The sequence below is a fragment of the Polypterus senegalus genome, chromosome 10 (assembly GCF_016835505.1).
Source record: "Polypterus senegalus isolate Bchr_013 chromosome 10, ASM1683550v1, whole genome shotgun sequence".
Taxonomy (NCBI): domain Eukaryota; kingdom Metazoa; phylum Chordata; class Cladistia; order Polypteriformes; family Polypteridae; genus Polypterus; species Polypterus senegalus.
Genome location: NC_053163.1, coordinates 65,870,025 through 65,890,982, shown reverse-complemented (window position 1 = coordinate 65,890,982; position 20,958 = coordinate 65,870,025). Strand labels below are relative to the sequence as shown.

Here is a 20,958-nt window from a genome sequence, read left to right as displayed (position 1 = left end):
TTGCGGGAAAATCCAGACAGGGGCCATTTATCTGTTTTCATCCTCCTAGATCTGAGTGCCGTATTTGATACCACTGATCACAATATTCTTAGAAATTGCCTTAGTCAATGGGCGGGCCTCTGTGGTAATATCTTAATTTGGTTTGAGTCTTACTTGACAGGTAGAAAATTCTTTGTTAGTCGTGGTAATTATACTTCAAACACCCATGATATTCTATAAGGTGTTCCACAAGGATTTATCCAGAGTCCACTGCTCTTTTCAATCTACATGCTTCCATTAGGTCAGATTATCTATCTCAAGGCATAACGTGAGCTACCACAACTATGCTGATGACACACAACTGTATTTATCAGTAGCAGCTGATGGCCCCAACTCTCTTGTCTCACTGACCCAATGTCTTACTTGTGCTTCTGAGTGGACGAGTAGTAATTTTCTCAAACTAAATAAGGAGAAATCAGAAATCTTATTGATTGGCAAAAATTGATATAATAAGGGTTTTAGAAATAAACTTGATCCATTAGGCTTAAAAGTCAAGACAGAGGTAAAGAGTTTAGGGGTTTTAGTCGATTAAATTACTGTAATGCATTCCTCTCAGGACTTCCCAAAAAAGACATCAATCGATTGGAACTAGTGCAGAATGCAGCTGCTAGAATTTTAATCAGGAACAGAAAATCCAAGCACATCTCTCTAGTTTTGATGTCACTACATTGGTCATCTGTGCTATTTAGAATTGACTTTAAAATACTGCTTATGGTTTATTAAGCCTTAAATAATCCTGCTCCTTCCTATCTCTCGGAATGTCTTTCACCTTATACTCCAAATCATAACCTTAGATCTTCAAATGAGTGTCTGCTTATAATTCCAAGAGTTAAACTTAAAAGAAGTGGTGAGGCAGTCTTCTGCTGTTATGGACCTATAATCTGGAATAGCTTGCCAATAGAAATTTGCCAGGCTGATACAGTTTAGCACTTTAAAAAACTGTCATTTTAACATGGCTTTCTCATAGCTTCATTTTAGCGTAACCCTGATATTCTGTATGTGCATTTAATTATGTTTTTTTTTCATGGCTCTGTAATCCGTAATAACCCCTACTTTCTCCCACCTGATCAAAGCACCATGCAGTCCTTACATTGATGATTTGAATGCCAGAGGTTCATATGACCATTATTGTCTAGTTCTTCTACATGAAGCCTGGAAACCATGAGGAATGATTGAGATCATTTATGTTGGGTAGAATGCCTAGAGGGGACTGGCTTGTCTCGTGGCCTCAGAACCCCTGCAGGTTTTGTTTTTTTCTTCAGCTGTCTGCATTTTTTTTTTTTCTGTCCTCCCTGGCCATTGAACTGTTACTTCATTCTTTGTCAGTTAGTATGGACTAATTTTATTTTTATATTTTTCTTTTTTCTTTCTTCATCTTGTAAAGCATTTTGAGCTGCATCATTTGTATGAAGATGTGCTATAGAGTTAAATATTGTTATTATTGTTGATTTGCATACCAGAAAAATACACACAAATACGCATTGTGCTTTAAACATTAGATATCCAGACCTGATTTCTTAATTCAATAAATCCTTGCAGTGATATGCAATTAATACTAGAAAATAATACATTTCCTTTTTGGTCTTATTACAAGAAACCCTGTTATAAATGAACTTTTAACTCAGTTAAATAGATACCTCAATTAGTATAAGGTTTCTCATCATTGGAGGCATGCGCTTTAAAAGCACTGACCATAAAATTCAGAATATGAATACACAGCACAATTATCTCATTGGTGTCTAAAAAATACAATATTTCAGAAATGTGTAATAAGATACTGCCCCAATATGATATTTCATACCATATACAGTAGTTTAGTTATTGTCAATATGCTCCTGATCAAGAATGAGAACAGGATGAGTTCTGAATTAATTAACTTAAAGTTAATTTAATTATGATTATAATATGAACATGATAATAAAAGTTGCAATATTAATTTTAAAAAAGCTAATTCTATAATTGGCATAATTGTATGATATAGAATTTTAAATATTTGGCTAATACTGATCTTTTAATATTTTGGGTCTAGAATATTGGGCTGTTTAACTTCACATCATTGATGAGAAAGATTATACATAAAGCTTAAATGCTGTATACTTACGTATTTTTGTGCAACTGGAATTGTAAAATAATTGATAAAAAATAGTAATTTACTCAAGACCCCAGGATCTCAAATTCTGCTGATTGTCTTTTTTCTTGTAGATGGCCAATAGAGAGTGATACTTTGTTGGTTAAACACAGTCTACTACTTGCCATTATTACATTTTACATTATTTTTTACTGAAAATGGTTGGAACTGTTAATATGGAAAATGGTTAAACAGATATGAGACAGACTCTTCATTATGTGTCCGACGAATTGCTTCTGCTAGGATTGTAGAGATGTCGATCATCTGCAAGTAAGTAAAAATGTTACAGAAATAAATTGTAAGAGCCAGCGATATGTACTTTACTATTCAACTTAATGTAATTTAATTCAGTTAATTTTTATATAGTTGACTTCTATGTATGTCTGGAATGCTACATATACCTTTACAAATATGGTATAGTTAAAACATAATATAAAATAATATGAAACAAAACACAAGAGAATACCACTGCATATTTTATGTGCACTCACTGAGCAAACTATTAAGAATACAATACTAATATTGGGTAGGGTGTCCTTTTGCTCTCAAAACAGCCTAAATTCTTTGAGGCATGGAATCCACAAGATGTTGTAAACATTCCTTTGAGATTCTGTTCCATGTTGCCATGATTGTGTCACACAATTTCTGCTGATTTGACAGCTGCACACTTTTGCTGTTCTATTGGATTCCGATACAGTGACTGGGAAGGCCAGTGAAGTACACTCAATTTATTGATATATTCATGAAACCAGTTTGACATAGTGCATTATCATACCGGAAGTAGCTATTAGAAGATGGGTAAATTGGGTCCATAAAAGGATGCAAATGGTCATCAACAATACTCAGACTGTGGTGTTCAAGTGATGATTGATTGGTATTAAAAGTCGCAAAATGTGACAAGAAAACATTCTCCACACCATTTCACCACCACCACCAGCTTGGACTGTTGACACAAGGTAGGTTTGGTGCATGGATTCATACTGATGACCCCAACTTCTGACCCTAACATTTGTGAAAACAACCTATGTTTTTCTGGTCTTCAGCAGTCCAGTTTAGATCAGCTTGTGTCCACTGAAGCCTCAACTTTCTGTTCTTGGCTGACAGTGGAACCCAACATGGTCTTCTGCTGTTGTAGCCATTCCACCTCAAGGAATGATGTGTTGAGCCGAGATGTTTTTCGGCTCACGGCAGTTGTACAGAGTGGCTATCTGAATTATCGTAGCCTTTCTACCAGCTCAAACCAGTCTGGCTGTTCTCCGCTGATCTCTTTCATAACAACGTATTTCAAGGTATTTCAATCCACTGAGCTGTTACTCACTTCATGTTTTTTGTTTTTCGCAACACTGTTGCGCATGAAAATACCTGTAGATCATCAGTTACAGAAATACTCAAATCGGCATGTCTGGCACCAATAATGGTGCCACGATCAAAATTAGTGAGATCACATTTATTCTCCATTTTGGTGTTTGAGATGAATATTAACTGAAACTCCAGACGTGGATCGGCATGATTTTATGCATTGCGTAGCTGTCACATGATTGGCTGACTATAAAATTGCATGGATAAGTGGGTGTACAGGTGTTCCTAATAATTTGCTCACTGAGTGTATATTTTAATCAGAAATTGGGTCTCCACAAAACAGAGCACAGCAGCTTCGAAACAAAAGCAAAAAATTGCCTACACTACTGACAATCTCATTTTCTAACCATATATTTTTTCATTTTATGGTTGTGGGAAGTTACAGGCTACAATGCTAGCATCAGATGAGTGAGTCCTTGATGGGTTGCCAGCGCACTGTAGAATGCAATTTATGTAAGCTACACTATTGTGTCAATTTTACAGTTTTACCAAACTAGTAGGTCTAACAATCAGCAACCAGGCCAGAGCTCAAACCGAGGTCTCACAACCAATGAAGCAGCAATAATAATTACAATAATGGCCTGCTTCCCACACTAGCACAATTTAGTTATATATATATTATTTTTTCATATATATAAATGTCTATTTGACCATAATCAACAGGTACAATCACTGCAGGTTTATATTAAAAAAAATCATAATTTAATAATAATTAACAATTTAATATAAAATTAAAGTTAGTATAATGTCATGTACAGTACTTGCTTTCCAGACAATTATAATGTTTGTAGATTATTATATAGTTTCTATTACGAAACCTAAAATAGCAGAAAATAATAGCTAACAACATCTACTTTTTCAATCTCTTCTGTACTGATTGGCATTTAAAACTGTTCCATTCAATTTAAATTAAAAGCAGCAAATCAAAGCTTCACCTGGATTTTTACACATTGGTTCATTTTGTCCTCCTGTGGGATGGTATTGGTGACAACAACAGCTTCAAAATTGGTTTCATTAATTCGTGAGATGGCGGAGCCAGATAATAAACCGTGAGTTAAAACAGCATAAACCTTGGTAGATCCTGCAGCTAGTAACCTTAGAAGAAGTGCATGTTTAGAAGAAAAGAAGGTACAGTCTGGAAAAATATAGAAATGATCTGAATTTTTATACATTTTTTAAAGGAATCATTTTTTCAAGTGAGCATTCCTGTTGTCTCACAGTGCATATACAAATACTGAACATTTGATTAGAACAGCTGCAGAAATATTAGAAATTGTATTTTTTCTAATTGAATTTCAATTGTTTTTCTTTAAATTTAATTTTTTAATTCTGGTGCCTACTAGCTACTTACAGTGGTGTGAAAAACTATTTGCCCCACATGTTTGTCACACAAAATCTTTCTGATCATCAAACACATTTAATCATTAGTCAAATATAACACAAGAAAACATAAAATGCAGTTTTTAAATGATGGTTTTTATTATTTAGGGAGAAAAAAAAAATCCAAACCTACATGGCCCTGTGTGAAAAAGTAATTGCCCCCTGAACCTAATAACTGGTTGGGCCACCCTTAGCAGCAATAACTGCAATCAAGCATTTGCGATAACTTGCAATGAGTCTTTTACAGCGCTCTGGAGGAATTTTGGCCCACTCATCTTTGCAGAATTGTTGTAATTCAGCTTTATTTAAGGGTTTTCTTGCATGAACCGCCTTTTTAAGGTCATGCCATAGCATCTCAATTGGATTCAGGTCAGGACTTTGACTAGGCCACTCCAAAGTCTTCATTTTGTTTTTCTTCAGCCATTCAGAGGTGGATTTGCTGGTGTGTTTTGGGTCATTGTCCTGTTGCAGCACCCAAGATCGCTTCAGCTTGAGTTGACGAACAGATGGCCGGACATTCTCCTTCAGGATTTTTTGGTAGACAGTAGAATTCATGGTTCCATCTATCACAGCAAGCCTTCCAGGTCCTGAAGCAGCAAAACAACCCCAGACCATCACACTACCACCACCATATTTTACTGTTGGTATGATGTTCTTTTTCTGAAATGCTGTGTTCCTTTTACACCAGATGTAACGGGACATTTGCCTTCCAAAAAGTTCAACTTTTGTCTCATCAGTCCACAAGGTATTTTCCCAAAAGTCTTGGCAATCATTGAGATGTTTCTTAGCAAAATTGAGACAAGCCCTAATGTTCTTTTTGCTTAACAGTGGTTTTCGTCTTGGAAATCTGCCATGCAGGCCATTTTTGCCCAGTCTCTTTCTTATGGTGGAGTCGTGAACACTGACCTTAATGGAGGCAAGTGAGGCCTGCAGTTCTTTAGATGTTGTCCTGGGGTCTTTTGTGACCTCTCGGATGAGTCGTCTCTGCACTCTTGGGGTAATTTTGGTTGGCCGGCCACTCCTGGGAAGGTTCACCACTGTTCCATGTTTTTGCCATTTGTGGATAACGGCTCTCACTGTGGTTCGCTGGAGTCCCAAAGCTTTAGAAATGGCTTTATAACCTTTACCAGACTGATAGATCTCAATTACTTCTGTTCTCATTTGTTCCTGAATTTCTGTGGATCTTGGCATGATGTCTAGCTTTTGAGGTGCTTTTGGTCTACCTCTGTGTTAGGCAGCTCCTATTGAAGTGATTTCTTGATTGAAACAGGTGTGGCAGTAATCAGGCCTGGGGGTGGCTATGGAAATTGAACTCAGGTGTGATACACCACAGTTAGGTTATTTTTAACAAGGGGCAATTACTTTTCACACAGGGCCATGTAGGTTTGGATTTTTTCTCCCTAAATAATAAAACCATCATTTAAAAACTGCATTTTGTGTTTACTTGTGTTATATTTGACTAATGGTTAAATGTGTTTGATGATCAGAAACATTTTGTGTGACAAACGTGCAAAAGAATAAGAAATCAGGAAAGGGGCAAATAGTTTTTCACACCACTGTATATCTGTCTCTTGTGAATTACCTATAAATAATTTTTATACCTACAAAACTTTAAACTTGTGATATACATTAACTATTAAATAAGTAACTAATAACACCTATATGTAGATATTAAAAAACGATTAAAAGTGATAGATACTGTATAAGCACTATTAAAAACATAAAAAATAGCAAAGCCAAGACTTTTTATTAGCAGGATGAGGTAAATTTCCATTGCAGCAGCAAAACATCTACTGTTAATTCTATGTTAAGAAATAATTGTAAAACTCACTTGTCAGCAGCTAGGCAGATTGTACTGCAGGTATCAGCCATGTCATCAACCATAATAGCTAATCGATCTTTAACGTCTCCAACTAGAATCATGCGATCAGGTTCATTATCTCTGTTTCGTTCTTTGTGGATTAAAGCAAAATCAACATTCAGGCAATCAGCAAGACACGTGACTCTGCAAGGAAACAGATACAATAGCCAGTAAATATAGACTTAAACTAACAGTGGAACTGTTGGACCAATCAAATTCTTATATCCAATAACATATTTTGATGGGTGAAATGTTACATTTAATTACACAAGTAATGGAAATATAACCTTCCATTAATTCTTTAAACAGATTAACCCATTTGAGGCTGGGTTGGGAGCTGTAATAATCAGAGTTACTTCAGGGAGCTAAATCATGTACAGTGATGGTTTTTTCGGTGTAAATCCATGGAAAACTTGAAGTTGAAATTTGACTCCATCACAATACTTTATTGAGGTGAAATAATGACCGATATACAGTACAATATATGTGTATTTTATATGTATTAAACTGCACTATTGCTTTAAAGCAGAGACAGGCTGCAAGGTCCCATAACCTTGTAATGGAAAAAGCAATAAATTAGGTAATTGGTAGATGGAATGTTTGCATTCATCTTATTCTAAGCAAATTGCATTTACCTCTTAGCACCTTCTGCATCAGGAGAGACTATAATGGAATTCTTCCAACCAGGAATATTTGTTTTAATCCAGTTTACCACAGCAGGCTCTGCATATAGGTTATCAACAGGGATATCAAAGAAACCCTGAACATAAAAGAGAAAACATTCTAATTCCTAGAAATTACATTTTCTACTAAAATTAAGAAATTAGCCATGTATGTTTAAAATTAATATACAGTATAATTTTACCCTTGTCATCAATTGAACAATTGAAATAAAATGTGTAAAATACAGTATATTTGGTTCAGTTTAAACATATTAAACCACTTCCTTTATCATAGATGTGATATACTCTGAAACATTTTCTGGGACCAACAATAACTGAATCTTCAATAACATGATAGCAGCCACCGTGCACTTGACATCTGGGGAAGATGGCTGTAATATTGGATGGGTGCACAGCACTTATAGTTGAAAGCACAAAAGAAGGATAATTTGTATGCCTAAAATGCATAAGCATACAAGTATATATAAAATAAAGCAACCCCTTATTAAATTAAATAACAGAAAATACTGCCTTATACACACTACTAAGTCTTAATTAGGAATTAGTTATATCAACAACTTTTACTTTTGCTTTCAAGGTTGCTCTACACTAAGTATATGCTTGGCCATGTGTAAAAACCAGCAATGATAAATACATACAAAACATATATAAAGTTGTCCAAGTGACATAGATGGAGAAATGGCATACTTGCTTGCACATGGAAATGTAGTACAAAAATAAATGCAGTAATGTGGTTATAAACACATAAATCTGCATTAGCACATCAGCACTCATCTTTACGTGGATTGTCCAAATCGGGGTTTCTGTCGTGTGTTCATTACTATTTACAGTGCATACTGCGTTCAGCCTGGGGGTTGAAGTACAACAATAGTGTAGTGTGACACACTTGGTTGGATATCAGCAAAGCTTTAGCGTCACTGTTTTCTCCTTTCTAGTGTTTCTACTAGGACTTTCAAGTTTTTCTGTGTAAGAAAATTAATGTGAAAGCAAATGTGACCTATAAGAAATGTTGTGCTATGCAGGGATGATTCTGTCTTTGTGTCCAGAACTGATGGAATAAACTCTAGATGAGCATGTACTTTATAAACAGGTTCAGGAAATGCATGGTTTTAGGAATATCCTGCAGTAATGTCCTATAAGGATTAATATACCTAAACACGGGAAGTCCTATGGAAAAGAGAAGGCATTTTAATAAAAACTGATTTTGAGACAGTTGTAAAAAAATGCATTTTAGATGTTTTCAAATGAATTTTATGTAAATTAAAATGCATGGGAATTTAACTGAACATAACAATTTCATCAGTCCATCTACAGTCCTGAATATGCTTAAAGAGCTTTTGAATTGCAGGGAGTTGGAAGATGTACCAAAAACTAAATCGGGAGGGGGTGCATTTCCATCTCAGACAATCTGAAAAATTGCTGCATTTTTGGGTATCTCAAACACATTTCACACCTCAAAATTAAAATTTTTATTTTTTAGACAGTGGAAACTAGTTTTCTTGTAGAAAGGAAGTGATACTGCTACAAACGTAAATAAACAGATAATCCCTTTATTTCTTACTTGGATCTGTGATGCATGTAAGTCCATTGTAATGATATGATCAGCTCCAGACACAGATAACATATTTGCAATAAGCTTGGCAGTAATAGGTGCTCGAACCTAAAACACAAAAGAAAATAATACTTTCTTGAAAGCACATAATCTTCTTTAAGTGAGGACCTCACAAGGTTTATATCTGGAATTTGCTGAAGTTAGGAGCTTATAACAACCAAAACAAATAAATGATTAGTAACTGACTTGCCTCGATTTTGCTCCTCTTATCTTGTCGAGCATATGGAAAGCAGGGGATGACTGCAGTTACACGGGAAGCAGATGCAGTTTTACAGGCGTTAATCATAATAAATAATTCCATCAAATTATCATTGACTTCACCACAGCCGCTCTGAATGATATAAACATCTTTCCCACGCACACTTTCTCCAATTTCAATACTAGAAAGAAAAAAGAACCAGGACGATAAAGTAGTTTGATCATTTTACTCCAAATTGCACTTTAATTAATATAATGTGATATTCCCTGATCTGCATACTGACAGATCTGTCATGAATTTGGAAAAACACCATGACACACAAAGTAAAATCCTGTATTGAAACACTTTTAATGAACAGTTTTACTTATTTCAAGACATTGTTTAGGTGTCTCTGAATTTATTCTTTCCCAATATATTTTTTGTTTATTTCCTCTTCTCCACATTTTCCAGTTTTGAATAAACGCCACAACATGTAAGTCCAACATTGACTGTCTATTTTGGAAACAGTTCTTATTTGTCTTCCACCAATTTCAAATGACTCTGTACTGCAATACACTGCATGCAAACTCCGACAAGTGATATCGTTGCAAAAGTCACAGTTTTTACAGGTGGGAAATTAATGTACACACGGTTCAAAGGTAGACCATCTTAGCTTTTTAAGTAGCCAGTTGAAAGGTCTAAGACTAACAATTTTGAATACCACCATACACACCTACATATCTGACTAGAAGAAAAGTGGATAAGAAATTAACTTTTCTCCTTTCTGCCAAAGTATGACACCTACTGACTCATACAAATAACGGTTCAGCAGACATTGGAGTGGCTGCACTTGCCCCCTGCCTCAAATTTATCATATGGACCTTTCATTTAAAAAAGGAAAAAAACTACCATATTTGCCTATTATTTTCTGAAGGTGACTTCAATTTATTCCTATAAAGCACACTTTACCTTCTAAGTGAGTTGGCCAGACATCCAATGAAATGGAGATGACTGTACTCGGGGAACACTTTATGTAGTTTGTGCAGCTGTCTATAATGGTGGAGATCTAGTGTAGTGAAGATTTTATGTTGTACCTCTAACACAAAAACCACATCAATAATGGAGACATTTTCAAGTTGTATTTTATCTATAACAAGAAGGTTCCAAAACTCTTCATTTTTGTTGATTTTTACATGCTGCCAGAGGGCTTCAAAAAGTCTCACAACTTAATATACTTATTTTTCTATCAACAGTTACACGGGACAGTTCAAGGATCTTACAGAATTCTGGTCTGATCACAAAGGTGCAGAACACAGAATATGCCATGAAATTTCAGAAAATGTACTGTCTCTATCCAGTGTGAGGGTTGGTGAGAGAGAACAGACTTGATGTGCTTTAGGATAGTAAGTGATACCCACTGCTGCTTTGAGCCTTTGTTTCATAAAGATGACCTGCGGTTTTCTCATTCACAATCACTCATTAACATGAGATTTCTTGGAAGGACAAACAGTACTAGCAAAGTGACAAGAAGGAAAGAAAAGCAGTCTCGTTTAATTATCCACTGCCTTGTAAACTATTAGTAAATAACAATGTGTATGTCATTTTTGACATTCCATTTTGAAATTTCTCAGTTGTTCTAAACAAATTATAGTGAGTTACTTTGTTAAACTCCAAAGTGTTCACTGCGTGCTGTCATCAATGTGTTTGATACTACTAAAGCTTGTTTTTGGCTTAAAGTCACCCAATAAGAAACGTGTTGCCAAACATAATACCAGTATAAAAAATGGAATTGGGCTAATTATAAAGCGGTCAGCTTAATCTGAATAACAATTAACATCATATATAAAATCTTCTATGGCTCAATGGTTAGTATGAGTTTAGACTGGGGAAATTTTATTTTATTACTATGCAAAAAATCACAAAACAATGTCACAAATTAAAGGGAGTATCATTATTTAACCCCATCCTAGACCATCTCCTTGCTGTGGTGGTGGGCATGTTCACCTTAGGGATGTTCAGAGATAGATGATCTGAGGATCTGTGCTCCTGGTAGAGTCTCCCTTGGAGAACAGGTTTGTGCCGAAAAGGTCAGAGAAAGAACGGTTCACAACAGACTGCCTACTACTTGCTTACTTACTCCTGATGAGTTGGTTTCTTACTACGATTACAGACTCCATAGCCTCTTGGACACATTTGCACCTCTAAAAATCCAGACTGTTTTCTTTATACGCTCTGCTCCTTAGTTCACTCCTGAGCTTCAGCAGCTTAAAGCAAACTGCCGTCGCTTAGAACATCTCTATAAAAAATCTCTATAAAAAATCTGGAGTCATTGTGCACGAAGAAATGTATCGTGAACACATTTGTCTGTACAAAGATGCATTATCTACAGCTAAAACTGCTTATTACTCTAAACAAATCATGTCTGATAGTCACAAAAGAGCTTTGTTTTCCACTATTAACAGAATTCTGGGACCTCCTGATATAATTCCATCTCATATGTGTTGCACTGCTACATGTGATACATTCTTGACATTTTTTAAAACCAAAATTGATAATATTCATCAACAACTTCCATCTTCAGTACAGTTGCCATCCAATTTTTATTTAAATATTTCAACTGAGCCTCCTTTAACTTATCTATAAACTTTTGAATTGCCCACTGAAGCAGAAGTTTCTTGTCTTATTCATAAATCTGCCACTTGTCAGCTTGATCCCATGCCTACTCGATTGGTAAAAGCCTGCTTGGCTTCACTTTCTTCATTTATAACTGATATCATTCAGTCCTTTCTGAGATCTGGGTTTGTTCCGAGAACTACAGTAATTATCGCCCCATATCAAATATACCTTTCATTTCCAAATTTCTTGAAGAAGTAGTGGCAGCACAGGTTAATGCTCATCTCACAGATAACAAGCTGTTTGAGACATTTCAGTCTGGCTTTCGTCCAAAACATAGTACTGAAACAGCCTTGGTAAAGGTCACTAATGACTTGTTGATGGCTACTGATGCAGGGCTTTTAACAATCCTTGTGCTACAAGGCATATAGTTGTATAGATATATGTATATGTGTACATTCATGTTTTTGTTGGTTTTATGATTATTTAATAATAATAATACATTTTATTTATATAGCGCCTTTCCCATGCTCAAGGCACTTACAGAACCGAGGTCCTGACTCTCTGTGGTCATTAAAAATCCCAGGATGTCTTTGGAAAGAGTAGGGTGTTTCCCGGCATCCTGGCTAGATTTGCCCATTGGCCTCTGACCGTCATGGCCTCCTAATCATCCCCATACACTGATTGGCTTCATCACTCTGTCTCCTCTCCACCAGTAAGCTGGTGTGTGGTGGCGTTCTGGCGCACTATGGCTGCCGTCGCATCATCCAGGTGGATGCTGCACACTGGTGGTGGTTGAGGAGATCCCCTTGTATGTAAAGCGCTTTGAGTGCCTTGAAAAGCTATATAAATGTAATAAATTATTATTATTATTATTAAGAAGGAACGGCAGGGTATACAGTATATAGTATTGCATAAACCAAATAAATAAATAAAGTAGATTAAGATAGTAAATTCAGAGAAAAGCCTAACAGACAACAGAATTGATGGTCTAGCACACACACACAGGTTACATGAGCATCTGACAGAGAGGCAAACTGAGAGAAGGGTAATAAAGTCAAGTAGAGCTAAAAGCCTTCCTGAACAGATTAATTTTAAGTTGTTTTTTAAAAGAATTCATGGAGTCAGCGGACTTGATTAATTTCGGTAGGTCATTCCAGAGTCTGGGCGCTATACAGCTGAAGACCCTGTCACCCATGGAGTGTAGATTAGTGTGGGGCACAACAAGATTGCCATCCAGAGGACCTTAGTGGGTGGACAGGCACATAGTGATGGAGAAGGTCAATGATGTAGTTTGGCGCAAGATTGTTTAAGGCTTTGTAGCTTATTAGTAGGATTTTATATTCGATTCTGTAAGACACAGGGAGCCAGTGAAGACAGAGCAAGATGGGTGTGATGTGCTCGCTGCTGCTGGTTCAAGTCAGGACTCTTGCAGCTGAGTTTTGAATAAGCTGGAGCTGTGATATAAGATTAGAAGGAGCACCTGCCAGCAGCGAGTTAAAATAATCAATGCGGGATGTGATAAAAGCATGGACAACTTTCTCAGCATTAGAAAAGGAGAGGAAAGAGCGAACACAGGATATGTTATGGAGGTAAAAGTAAGAAAGTTTCTTAATGTGATTTATGCAGGCGGAATAAGAGAGGGAGGAATCAAAAATGACACCAAGATTCTTTGCAGTAGAGGCAGGTCTGATGAGATCACCACCAAGATGGATTGGGAAGCAGCTCATTTTATTAAGTTGCAATTAGTCCCAATTTGCAAAGGTTCAATTTTGTTGCAATTTAATTTTAAAGAGTTCTGCTCCATCCAGGTTTTAATTTCACTAAGGCAGGTTGTGAGCTGAGAAAGCTCTGATGAAGTTCCACTTTTAACATTGAAGTAGAGTTGAGTTTTGTCTGCATAAAGATGATAACCCAGTCCATAGCTACGAATAATATGGCCAAGGGGAAGCATATAAATATAGAAGAGAAGAAGACTGAGGACAGAGCCCTGAGGAACTCCTTGTGTGACTGGCGCCGAGCTGGATCTGTTGTTGCCAAGACTAACAAACTCTTGCCTATCAGTCAGATAGGATTTGAACCACTGGAGGGCAGTGCCAGAGATACCCAGCATGTTCTCCATTCTGGACAGTACAATGTCATGTCTGACAGTGTCAAATGCTGCACTGAGGTCTAACAGAATTAATATGCTGGTTTGTCCAGAGTCTGCTGCCATAAGCAAATCATTGGTTACCCGTAGCAGAGCAGTTTCACAGCTGTGCCGCGCCCTGAAACCAGACTGAAAGGGTTCCATCAAGTTATTAGTGGTTAAGTAATTGGTGAGCTGGGAGGCTACAACACGCTCAAGAGCTTTTGACAGGAAAGGTAAGTGGGAAATAGGCCGGAAATTGTTAAGACTGTCAGCATCAAGACCAGACTTTTTTAACATTGGGGTTACAGAAGCGATTTTAAAAGTGAGCGGCACAGAGCCAGTGTCAAGGGATGAGTTTATTATTGTTGTAACAGTCGGGATTATGGCATGAAGGCAGGATTTAAGTAGTGTGCTGGGGATGAGGTCCAGTACACAAGTAGTCGGCCTCATCTTACAAAGCAGGTCATTAACAAAAGCAGATGTGACTGGTGAGAACTTAGAGAAGGACTGGATGGAGTGGGAAAACAGGGAGAGATATAAACAGATGATGTATTTATGTTAGTTGAATTATTTAGATCTTTAATTTTGTTACGGAAAAAGTGGAGGAATTCCTCACAAACTTCACTAGAAGAGGTAGTTGGGCCAGATGTGGGTTGGAGTAGTTTATTAACTACAGAGAACAAAACCCTTGGGTTATCGTGGCCAGTTTCTATTATTCTGTTTCTTAGCAGCAGTTAGTGCTTCTCTGTAAGCTCTTTGGTGGTCAGAGAAAGCCTGGATATGGACAGTGAGGCCAGTCTTATGTGACATTCTCTCAAGGCATTGGCCAGCTACTTTCATAGATCACAATTCTAAATTATACCAAGGAGCTGAACGTTTAAAGGAAACCTCCTTATGTTTGAAAGGAGCTGTTTTATCTAATGCTGAATGAAGGGCTGAGTTATATTGGTCAACAAGACTATCTAGTGTTCATGCAATAAGTTCAGACAGTAAAAGATCAGAAATGGATCCAAAAAGGATAGAGGGGCAGATATTTTGAAGGTTTCTGTAAGACATTTGTCATTTACAGGTAAGAGGAGGGAAAGGCAGTGAGACAGTGAAAAATACTGTTTTATGGTGAGAGAGTCCCAAATCAGTGCTGTAAATGTTGGCATCAGATAGTCCAGAAGTGCAGATCAGATCCAATATATGACCACCAGAGTGGGTGGGAAAATCAACATGTTGTGTCAAGTCAAAACAGTCCAGTAAGGATAGGAATTCATTTCTCAGTTTAGATGTAGTAATGTCAATATGGATGTTGAAATCACCGAGAAGGATAATTCTCTGAGAATAAGAGCTTAGGTGGGTTAAAAGTTCAATCAGATCATATTATATAATAATATATTTATATATTATTATTAGTAATATAAATATAATATTAATATAAGTTCACTTTGATATCTTATGTGAGTGATAATATGTCTGGTCAGTATTGCATACTTCAGTATAATGTCTGTGCATTCTTAATTTATGCTTAACAAGACTAACCTGTAAGTTCACAAGTAATTTTGTCACTTTATCACAAGCTGTTAATGTGTGACACTGCACACAGATGAATAACCACTTTACTGATGCATTGAAAGCATTAATAAGACCAAAAGAAGCCTCTGTTAAGGTGATACTACATGACAGTAAATGAGTAATAGATGCATTACAGTTAGTATGTAAGGTGAAGTGTTTCACTATTTTAATCATATTAGGAGAATAGGAATCAAAAAACCAAACTATAGTGGGCCGACTGGCCAAGGGACGTCGCTCCCGGAGCCGACGGCAGGGCAAAGTCCGAGGAGGACGGGAGCCTGCTGTTGCGGAGAAGATCTCGGATTATAAAGGAGCGCCTGGAGTCCCAACCCATGGGGAGTGGCCTGTGGGAGCAGGCTGCGGCGAAGGGCCTGGATATCCCTTGTCACGCAGGTAAGGGGATGGAGGGTGTGTGCCTTCCCCTTGCATGTAGCATAATGCAAGCAGAGGCGGTGAACCTTTCCCCCTCGTCAGAGGACCTGACTGAGTCTGCTCTGCGCAGGAGGCACAGCATCTATGTGGCTCATGGCTGGCTGGTAAGGGCAAGCGGAATGCGAGTCCCCTGTTGGCTGATTTAATCTCTGTGCTTGAGGCTGTACGAGAGCTGTAGGAGGTCCTTCAGCCCATCCGGTCGCTTTCGCGCGTGATCCGTGGCCTCCAAGAGATCATCCAGAAGCTGGAGGAGAAGGCGATCATGTCTCTGAAAACACTGCGAGAGTGGATGGAACAGCACTGAATTCTCCAGCCGGAGAGACGCGGCAGTACAGGTAATTGAGACCTGCACCGTAAATAAAAGAGGAGGGCTGAGCGAAGTGGGTTTGCTATCGTTTCATCCCTGTCACCAAGTAGCAATGCAACAGTGGATCCGGGGCCGTAGGGGCGAGTCCGGTGCAGGGGTGTGCAAGGAGCTGGCTGGTGAGTGCCGGTTGCCGAAGCACACCACTCCAAAAGCTAGAGGCAGCCTCGCTGAGGTCCACAGGGATGCAGACGGTGTGGGGTTTCTCTTTATCCCATAAGGAGACCCGGACCATCATTGTGTCCCAGAGTGTAAGGAGGAGGATCCAGAGACAGAGGTCTGGACCTCCTGACAAGGGGCAGGCTGGGCCCGTGCGCCCACCTTTTGTCAAAAGCCGCCCTCAGCACATGCAGAGGGAAGCCCCGAGCCTGGCTGGGGACCAGGTGAAGCACAGAAACCTGTCCTGTTGCCATGTCTGGAGGGCACGGGGACATGGAGGGAAGTGCCGGTGCTTTAACTGTAACAACCGTGGTCACAGGTGGAGGTGCTGTCCGTATACACTCATGGAGGATGCCATGGAGTGGCATCATGGATGCACCTCCCCACACTTGTTTTACTTATCTCTTTTAGGGTGGAACTGTAACCCAGGACATGCCGGCGCCCCAACCTGTCGGAGGACAGCCCTCGCGGGACGGGCCGCTTCGCTCTACGGGCTTCAGCTGGGGCTGGGGCAGTGTGATAGATGGCCAGGAACCCTGCCCCGCCGGGACGCCTGGCGGAAGGAGGGACCAGGAGAGTGGCACTTCTCTTCCCTGGGCACCTGGACGGTCTTTGATCCCTGGTGGACAGCGCTTCTGGTACACCAGGAAGTGCTGACAGACCTGGGATGGTGTACGCCCTGAGCACTTCCGGGTGCATGGGCAGCACTTTCACCACACTGTGGAGTGCTGCCGGAAGTTTATCATCAGGCACCTGGAGCACATCCGGGGTGTTATAAAAGGGGCTGCCTCACTCCATTCGAGGAGCCGGAGTTGGGTGGAAGAGAATGGAGCTTGCGAGACAGAAGTGGTGGTGGCCCTAAGGACCAAGGACTGAATGCAATCGTGTAAATAGTTTTGTAAACAGTGGAATAAACGTGTGTGGGTTTGGACATTGTGGTGTCATGTCTGTCTGTGGCCGGGCTAGCTCTTACACTGTCAAAACTCATTTATTCCAAAATTTAAAAAATTCACAGTACAGGTATTTAATCCTTCCAACATGAAACCATCTGTGAATTAAACTGCATAATATGATTCATGCCTGTCAGCCTAAACATTGTACCTTCAAACAGAAGTTTCTCATGAATAATTAGTGCTATTGTCAGATTTAAAGAGGTTGACACTCTTAAAAACTTTCACATCCAGAGACAGAAAAGCAGGAGGGGGTTAGGGCATTTTCAAAAACTGATTAACAAACAGCCATGCTATATTGGTAACAAAGGTTCTCTTCATTCATTTGTTCAGTGAAAATTATTGCAGGCTAAGTGCATTTTTAAATTTTAGGGTTTAAAAGTCGTGCAATTTATATCTTATGCCAGGCAACTGTCCTGCTCTGAGATTTTATCTGCCACTCAAAGTCGTAACTTCTTTACTGATCAGATAGATGATAAAGTCACAGCAACTTCAACCAAGGAACTGAATCCTTACTTTTGACAACCAAAGAGCCTCTATGTCCAGTCACTATTCAAGGAATGGAGGTAGAGGCGGTCCACTCCAAAAATTACTTGGGGGTCCACATCAATGACAGATTGGTCAACAGAAGAACTATATAAGAAAGGGCAGAGCATGCTCTTTTTCCTTAAGATACTACATTCCATTAATCCTTCACATCTTCTACAACTCTGTGATAGCTGGTGTGATTTTCAATGCTGTGATGTGCTGGGTTGGTAACATCACTTCAAGAAAGGCCCACCGGATCAACAGACTAATTAAAAGGGAAAGCAAAGTTATAGGACACACTCTGGAAACAAGGAGGTCGTAGCAAAAGAAAAAATGAAAATAAAACTGAGCGCCATTATGAACAATGCTGCGCGTCCTGTCTCTGACTCACTAACACTGAGGGCTTTCAGCCAATGAATCATTCAGAAATGCTACGGGGGCTCCTTTATACCAACAGCAATACATCTGCAAAAGGACGCACTGTGGCAGTGACAGCCAAGTCAGAACTTTTTTTCTTTTGAATTTTCTTGCTTTATGGTCATTCCAGTGTGTGTGCTCAGTCCAAAGCGTGTGTGTATATCTATCTATCTATCTATCTATCTATCTATCTATCTATCTATCTATCTATCTATCTATCTATCTATCTATCTACACTGTAAAAAAAAAAACTTCAAAAATGTTAATTGAGTTCATTAAAATGCTGAATCAACTTTAAAAAATAATTAAATTCAGTGTTTTTAACTTTGTGCTATGGGAATGTGAGAAAGAACATTTGGGAAACTTAATTTACATTTATAACTGGTTTTGATACTCCGCGATATTGCACAGGCTCATTGCATTCTTTGACGCTCTCATGTTAGGAGCCATTTTGGGTTGGGTAATTTCCCACTAAAGTAAGCGTTGTTACTTTCCCCATCGCCATTTTCTTCAGTTTCTCCGAGAGAAAAGTGCTCCACAAATTCTTTATTGAAACGACAAGGTGATATATCTTTAGGCTTAATAAGGTAAGGTTGCATTAATCTGCTTTTAAGTCACACGTTATATAAACAACTGTTGACTTAATAAATATTTTTTTCAAACTTTTGTGTTGTCATTTTTATTAGATTTCTTTAAACAGTTTTACTTAAATAGCTATTACAAATGCAGAAATGTATGTTGACTTTTTTAAAAATAGAAAAATTTCTCTGAATCGGTTCGCAGCTGAGTGTGAAGCCGCTGGGATGGGAATCAGCACCCCCAAATCCGAGACCATGGTCCTCAGCCGGAAAAGGGTGGAGTGCCCTCTCAGGGTTGGGAGCGAGATCCTGCCCCAAGTGGAGGAGTTCAAGTATCTCGGGGTCTTGTTCATGAGTGAGGGAAGAATGGAGTGTGAGATCAACAGGCGGATCGATGCGGCGTCTGCATCGGTTTGTCGTGGTGAAAAAGGAGCTGAGCCATAAGGCAAAGCTCTCAATTTACCAGTCGATCTACGTTCCTACCCTTACCTATGGTCATGAGCTATGGGTAGTGACCGAAAGAACAAGATCGTGAATACAAGCGGCTGAAATGAGTTTCCTCCGCAGGGTGTCTGGGCTTTCCCTTAAAGATAAGGTGAGAAGCTTAGTCATTTGGGAGGGGCTCAGAGTAGAGCCGCTGCTCCTCCGCAATGAGAGGAGTCATATGAGGTGGCTCGGGCATCTGATCAGGATGCCTCCTGGACGCCTCCCTGGTGAGGTGTTCCGGGCACATCCAACCGGGAGGAGGCCCCGGGGAAGACCCAGGACACGCTGGTGGGACTATGTCTCCTGGCTAGCCTGGGAACGCCTTGGCATTCTCCCGGAAGAGCTAGAAGAAATGGTCGGAGAGAGGGAAGTCTGGGCATCTCTGCTCAAGCTGCTGCCCCCGCGACCCGACCTCGGATAAGCGGAAGAAGATGGATGGATGGATGGATGGAGGAATGGATGGATGGATGAAAAATTAAGCAACCAGCTGCATAATATTTTCAAGTGTACTCAACTAATGGGCATTGAATTTGAAGTAATAGGAATTATTAAGTTAAAAGCAATTTCTATACACAAAGTTTAATTTGTCTAATAAATTAACACTCATACAATACCAACACTTAAAATTTTAGGTATGCTGAACTACAGGATGTAAGTAAGTTTGACTTCAAATTAAAAGCACCTTTGATAACTTCAGACGAGTTTACCAAACCTAATATTTCAATTGGATGGAGCCTTTGTATTACTTACAAAATTAAGCCTATGCAACTAGATTGCCCCAAAGTTGAGTTAACTTAAAAAAGCTGTGCAGTTGGTTGCTTTATTTTTTTAAGTTTTCTCAACTTTATTTTTTTTGCAGTCTATCTATCTATCTATCTATCTATCTATCTATCTATCTATCTATCTATCTATCTATCTATCTATCTATCTATCTATCTATCTATCTATCATACTGAAAGATACACATTTATTGCTCTGTCACCTGTCAGTAAGCAGATCTAATCTATACAGCACTAAGTAAGAAATGCTAACCTATGAAAGATAATAAATAAATAAATAAATAAATAAATAAATAAATAATGTTAAGGACAGTAATCAAACCCACCAGGTTTCCTGGTTGCTGAATTTTTTGGTCACCACCTTTCCAAGTTCAAGCCCTAGGTGCTCGGCTATCTGCTTTGCAAGATGTTGATGAGAGCTGCCACTAAAAATTGTAATATTAGGCATATCTGAGTACTTTAGGATGTCAGCAAGTCAATGGCACTAGCAGAAATAAATGTTTCGCCTAAAACAAAGAAAAAAAAACATTTAGTAATAGAAATGAACATAAGCATAAAACTTGCCAATAGAATATTTCCTGGATGTTCCATAAATGATAAGATATGGTCTGCCTTCCATACATCAAATTAATAGTAAACCTTTTTCCTCTCATTACTTATCAGTCAGCTAATAAATGATTACTTTCCTGTATACATAATATAGAGAAAGTATAGGAATCGT

The 20,958-nt window shown here is 38.6% G+C and overlaps 1 protein-coding gene across 3 annotated transcripts; it reads right to left on the bottom strand.

The window, feature by feature from the left end:
• Positions 1-2,338: 2,338 nt before the first annotated feature.
• Positions 2,339-20,688, bottom strand: LOC120537157 (ribose-phosphate pyrophosphokinase 2-like). 3 transcript variants are annotated; one of them, XM_039765883.1, is made up of 8 exons: positions 20,564-20,688; positions 9,249-9,442; positions 9,149-9,156; positions 9,012-9,110; positions 7,403-7,527; positions 6,738-6,911; positions 4,462-4,621; positions 2,339-2,431 (listed from the first exon to the last, which is right to left on the bottom strand). In XM_039765883.1, exons 1-8 carry the CDS (start codon positions 20,683-20,685, stop codon positions 2,339-2,341), a joined length of 975 nt encoding a protein of 324 aa, XP_039621817.1. In that variant the 5' UTR covers positions 20,686-20,688. The 3 variants fall into 3 exon arrangements, with proteins under 3 accessions (XP_039621817.1, XP_039621815.1, XP_039621816.1); XM_039765881.1 differs by lacking the exon at positions 9,149-9,156 and having other exon boundaries at positions 9,012-9,107; positions 9,244-9,442; XM_039765882.1 differs by lacking the exon at positions 9,149-9,156 and having other exon boundaries at positions 9,012-9,103.
• Positions 20,689-20,958: the final 270 nt, after the last annotated feature.

Coding starts and splice junctions, on each gene's coding strand:
- LOC120537157 (XM_039765883.1), bottom strand. CDS start 20,685: ATGCCTAATATTACAATTTTTAGTGGCAGCTCTCATCAACATCTTGCA. Junction 9,443..20,563: donor TTCAGCAACCAGGAAACCTG/GTGGGTTTGATT, acceptor TTTTCTTTCTAG/TATTGAAATTGGAGAAAGTG. Junction 4,622..6,737: donor ATCTGCCTAGCTGCTGACAA/GTGAGTTTTACA, acceptor ACTTCTTCTAAG/GTTACTAGCTGCAGGATCTA.